The sequence below is a fragment of the Anopheles nili genome, chromosome 3 (genome assembly GCF_943737925.1).
Source record: "Anopheles nili chromosome 3, idAnoNiliSN_F5_01, whole genome shotgun sequence".
NCBI lineage: Eukaryota > Metazoa > Arthropoda > Insecta > Diptera > Culicidae > Anopheles > Anopheles nili.
In genome coordinates, this window is record NC_071292.1 from 46,720,266 (window position 1) to 46,725,704 (window position 5,439).

The window sequence follows — 5,439 nt, forward strand, 5'->3', positions numbered from 1 at the left end:
ACCCTCGGGAGGGTAGCAGTCCTCGGGAGGATTTATACCGAAATCCTTGCCCTCAATTACCACTTCCGGTCAAGCGTACCCGACGGGTGGCACCATCCCTTCGTTATGTTGCCACAATCGCCCCCGCGTTCGTTCTCGGTACACCTTTCGTAGACGCTCTTGCGCAGGTGCTTTTGCCCGCTGAGAGCGAGCGTTTGGAAAATTCATTGTTAGCGTGCGGTGGTGGTCCATGAGCTGTGTGTGTGTGTGTGTGTTTGGGTCATCTTGGGCCCGGGTTGTACCCTGGCCATTAAAATTGCGCTCTCAAGAACCGGCATGATGTAGTGCCGTCGATATCATAACCGAATGGTGTGAGGATTCGCGCACGCCTACTTAGATTGAAAATGCGAGTGCAAGAGAGTGAGGAAGAAAGCGAAACATAGCTAGAGTGAGATGGAGAGTGAAACTACCAATTTTCCACATCAAAATAAATAAAGTTTTGGGGGGATAAAAAAAGCTAAAAAAATTTGAAAAAAAACCCCCGTCAAAATATCGCTAGCTTCAAAGTTTGCAAACAAAAAGCCACGCACTTGAGCAGGAAGAAACAAGTCGAAGAATCAGTGTAAAAACTCACACCAAACCCCGGAAAGGCGAACAAAAAAAAAACAGTGGAAAAGCGCTTGGCAAGCGGGAAAAGCGGACACACAAAAAAGCTCATCTAGCGAGTGTGTTGATTGTTTTGTGCTGTGGTTCCTTTTTTTTCCTTGGCGTGGCGTGTTTTATTTTGTTTTTGTTCCTTGTCCTGCTCGTTTTCGCTTTGATTTATGGGATCAATTTGATGGGTCAGGCGCGATACCCACGTGGGCCAGTATTATGTGCTTCTTTGCTCGTCCTTTTTTTTCTCTTTTGCTCAACCTCAGCGTACCAAGCAATAACAACAACATCAGCTCACTACCGTGCGCACACAAGCGAGCGTTCGGGGCAGCGTTAACCTTCCAGGAATTTATCATTTTCTTTCATTTTCCCGCGCCAACCGAAGCCTCGCGTCGTCGTTACGGGAATTGAGAGGTTCCGGGTGCCGGTCTCGGGAGAAGCACCAAGGATTCACTTACGCATTAAGCCTTGATAAATGTGTCAATAATGATTAGATTTATTGGGCTCACTTTTTCCTTATCTTTACCAGCGCTTCGAGGCTTTAACAGCTGCTTTATATTTCGCGTCGTGATTGGGACACACAGATTGGCTCACGTTCTAATACTTGCTTTCTTTCTCGCTCTTCGTTAGGGCTAATTAGCGAAAAAAAAACTCCACCATGCTGCTTTGGCTGGCGCTCGCCGTGTTGAGCGCGCTGGCCTGCCCATCTTCTGGCCTGCCAAATGGCGCACCAACGTCCGTCTGCGATACCATGCTACCCTTCCACGGTGGTGGCATCCCGCCACTAACCACCAAAACGCCCTTCCTGGTAACGCCCCAATCGACGGTGATCGGCAGCGGTCAAACGCTCAAACTCGATATCGAGTCCTTTCCGGCCAACATCGTGTTCAAGGGGTACATGATACAGGCACGCCAAGCCAACCCACCGAATGCCGTCGTTGGCCAGTTCATCTCCACCGACGAGGCCGCTATCAAGCTGATCGATTGCCAGGGCAAAGAGGACACCGCGACACACACCTCAACGAGCCCGAAGCAGGAGTTGACGCTTGAATGGACCGCACCGGAAGACTTCGTTGGGGATGTCATCTTTAACGCGACGATCGCGCAGGATTACGACAAGTTCTGGGTAGGGATTCCCTCCGAGCGCGTGCGTGTTGTTGCCAGCTCAACGACGGTGTCTCCGGGAGGTTCTGGACCCACGAAACGCCTTACCACAACGACGACGGTGCCACCGTACAAACCAAAGGCAACTGCGGCTCCGATTGCTGCCGATCCGATCTACACCGGGTGTGGTCAGAATAAGGGTTGCTTTGGCTTCCCGGAGGGTTGTGTTGATAGCGTGAATTGTCGTGCCGTGGTCACGATCGCGGTGCTTGGTTCGCGGTATGTCTTCGAGATGAAATCAGCCTACAGTGAGTATCTCGAGCAGGTTGACGAGTGGTTGAGCGTTTGTTTATACTTCATTCTCCTTTTGCTACAGACCGACCTGCGTACGTAGCTTTTGGACTGTCCGATGACGCCAAAATGGGTGATGATTCCGTGATCGAGTGTGTACCTGAACAAGGTACGGTCAACGCGTACGCCTCCTGGACATCAGTTGGACCGTACGGATCCACGCGCTTGGGTGTCGTAAGTAACTCTCGCTAACCTGCAACAAACCCCTGCAATGTCTCACAACGTTCTCTCTCTCTCTCGCTCGCTATTCAACAGCCACAAAACATCTTCCAAGTGCTCGAGAAATCGTACAACGATGGAGCGATCTACTGCAAGCTGGAACGTGACGCCGTCAGCACGGTTAAGGGCCAGAAGTTTGACCTCCTGAACGACAAGTTCCATCTGCTGCTGGCCGCTGGCTCGTCGGTGGAATGTAAGACACTGCGCGTTGTCATCTGTGATCCGGGCTGTGATCGTTAACTTTTGTGTGCTGTCTTTGGGTGTCTTTGCAGCTACGAACGTGAACTACCACGACATTGGCCGGCACGTGTCCGGAAGCCCACAGTCACTGGCTGAGGTTGGACCGGTGCAAGGTTCTTCAAAGTTGTTGCTACGTCTGCACGGTGCGTTCATGATCACGGCCTGGATCGGTACTGCCTCACTCGGTATCCTTTTGGCGCGCTATTTCCGCCAAACCTGGGTTGGGAGCCAAATGTGCGGCAAAGATCAATGGTTCGCGGTAAGCGCAGTGCCTGAATTGACCCCTTTTGGACACATTGAATAACGCTTCTCGAACGCTTCTCGAACCATCCACAGTGGCATCGGTTCCTGATGGTGCTTACGTGGGCTCTCACCGTGGCCGGTGTTGTGGTGATCTTCATCGAGATCGGTGGTTGGTCGCAAGTGCGCAATCCTCACGCCATCTTGGGTGTGGTGACGACGGTGTTGTGCTTCCTGCAGCCACTTGGAGCCTTCTTCCGGCCACATCCGGGTTCGAGCAAGCGACCCATCTTCAACTGGCTCCACTGGCTCGGGGGTAATCTCGCGCACGTGATCGCCATCGTCGCCATCTTCTTCGCTGTGCAGCTGCAGAAAGCCGAACTGCCCGAGTGGATGGACTTTATCCTGGTCGCGTTCGTTGCGTTCCACGTGTTCATGCATCTGATCTTCTCCGTGAGTACTCGTACGGGATATCGAGGGTTTAATTCAAGGCATAGACGTACAGAAGGTGAGCTCGCTATCATCGAGCTGGTAATGATCGCAACCGGACCGGTTGCCGTTCTGAAGGGTGAATCCCAGACGCTTTTATGTGTGTGAATGTGTGTTTTGTTGTTGGGCAACTCTTCCTGCTCGTTTTGTGGTGCTTCGACTCGCCGTGTTTGTAAATAAATTGCCAACAAAATGGCACCTCTCGCGTGTGCACGTTAGCATGTAAATACACCCCACTGTTAACCGAGAGACAGGTTTCTTTCCTCTTCCGGTACTAACCCCGGGGACTGCGCTGCCACTCGTGAGCAGTTGTGCCTGCAACGCATTAATTCGTAGATCTTCTCCTGGATACAGATCGGTGGTTGCGTCAGCGAACGACGAAGCGGACAGCGTGTGACATCCTTCCCGATGGCTGACATGACGCCGTCACGAAATTCGATGAGCTCCAGTGAACGTAAACAGGATGCGGCCGTAAGTTGGAACACCTTCAAGAAGACAGACAGAGAGAGAGAGAGAGCGATAGTTTAACAAGATGGCGACTGATCTTAACTTTTCTTTGCATTTTTTTCTCTTATTTTCCCTCGCTTCTAATAGTTTTCCGGTTTCCGCAAATCGATGCTGTTCCTGTATATTCTGATCGTGCTCGGGCTGGTCATAGCCATGGTGGTGATCGTCGTCCTGGCACCGATCGAGGCGGCGTACAACAGCATCAAGGAGCAGATCATGAACTAACCCAACTGCAGCAGTATCAAGCGCGATACAACACGGTGCACGTAACCAGGGAAACGGAACGTGTCGCAGTAAGCCACCCACTGTCGAATGGTGGTGGCACGCTGTATATGTGCGTATGCGTGTGTGTGTGTGTGTTCATTGCCCATTTCCAGAAGAAGAAGAAGAAAAATGGAATGGAAAAGTCTGCGACAGCAGTGAAAAAACCCGCACGCAATAAATCAAGAACCATAACCGTGACACGTGACCTGCAGGGCAGTTAAGGGCAGTAGTTAGAAAACAAACAAACAAACGTAAAAAAAACGCCGGAAACAAACATCGAATAGGTTATGTATGCGAGGATTTGCTATTGCGATATTGTAGATAACAGATTTTCTCCCGCTCCACATGCCGTATCTCCCACGTCCCCGTTAGTCCCCGTAATCGTAAGTGCTCGCTCCAATCGTCCTTTTCCCCACACTCCGGGAAAGTGTGTTATTCGTCGTGGAGGAGATGAGAACAGGATCGTGCCTCCCCCCCCCCCCCCCCACACGGCCATTGGCACCTGCAACCGTCCTTTTCCTCGCATTTTCCGGCGAATGCGAAGGGGCAGGCTCCATTCCGTCCCGCTTCACTCCTGCGAGTTGTACAGAGTTAAGAAATTGAAATATTTATAGAAACAGGCCAGAGCCGGGAAGAAAGATAGATAGAGAGACAGATAGAGAGAAAGAGAGAGTGTGGTTTCGTTTTTGCGTGGGTGTGGTGGTCGAAGGCAGGGCGGCTGGACTGCCGTATACGCATTTGTAAGTGTTTTGAGCTTTGTGTAAGATTATATCCCATCTCCCCTTTGAACTGTGTGGCTCCTTTCGGAGGAGTCCACGGTGCAATCGGTTTGTTCGTATTTTCAACCGTTCAGTAACTCCATGCATTCGTTAAGGTTTAATGTGAACAAAAAAAAACAGTAACACGAGCACGAAACAACCGAACAATCTCTACTGTATTATGCAGGATGCTGCGCGTGCTAAAGGCATTCTTTTAGAGCGTATTTAAGTTGAAACATAATAAATGTTGCCATTTGCTAAAACGTTAGTCCTGTGTTGTTTGTGTTGCGTCCTGAGTTTCTAATGGTGTATAATTCAAATGTTTCATATTCTCAAACAAGAGTCCGCTTCTTGGTTAATTCAAGGACTTCCAGATCAAAGACTGATTTGCTTTGTAACAAGCACTCACTACAAAAGGTGTTACGCATAATTGGAATGGTTTGATGAAATTCACGACATCTAAAGTATGGATTGATTGCTATGATACACCCAATTTTAATTATAATGCGTGAAAAGCATGGTTTAGCGTTCCTTCGGAGTGGAAAACCACTTTACCCATTACCCGTGTCTCGGGTGCTCCTTTGAGCGCTTCAATAATTTGCTGCATTAGAGCGATGCTGATGCTGTGTTGCTT

At 50.0% G+C, this 5,439-nt stretch overlaps 1 protein-coding gene across 1 annotated transcript; it reads left to right on the top strand.

Annotated features, from left to right (window-relative positions):
• Positions 1 to 1,288: 1,288 nt before the first annotated feature.
• LOC128727645 (putative ferric-chelate reductase 1 homolog) lies at positions 1,289 to 5,067 on the top strand. Its single transcript, XM_053821576.1, has 7 exons — positions 1,289 to 2,045; positions 2,114 to 2,262; positions 2,344 to 2,500; positions 2,580 to 2,806; positions 2,884 to 3,240; positions 3,613 to 3,747; positions 3,871 to 5,067. The coding sequence occupies exons 1-7, from the start codon at positions 1,292 to 1,294 to the stop codon at positions 4,006 to 4,008; spliced, it is 1,917 nt and encodes a 638-aa protein (XP_053677551.1). The 5' UTR covers positions 1,289 to 1,291; the 3' UTR covers positions 4,009 to 5,067.
• Positions 5,068 to 5,439: the final 372 nt, after the last annotated feature.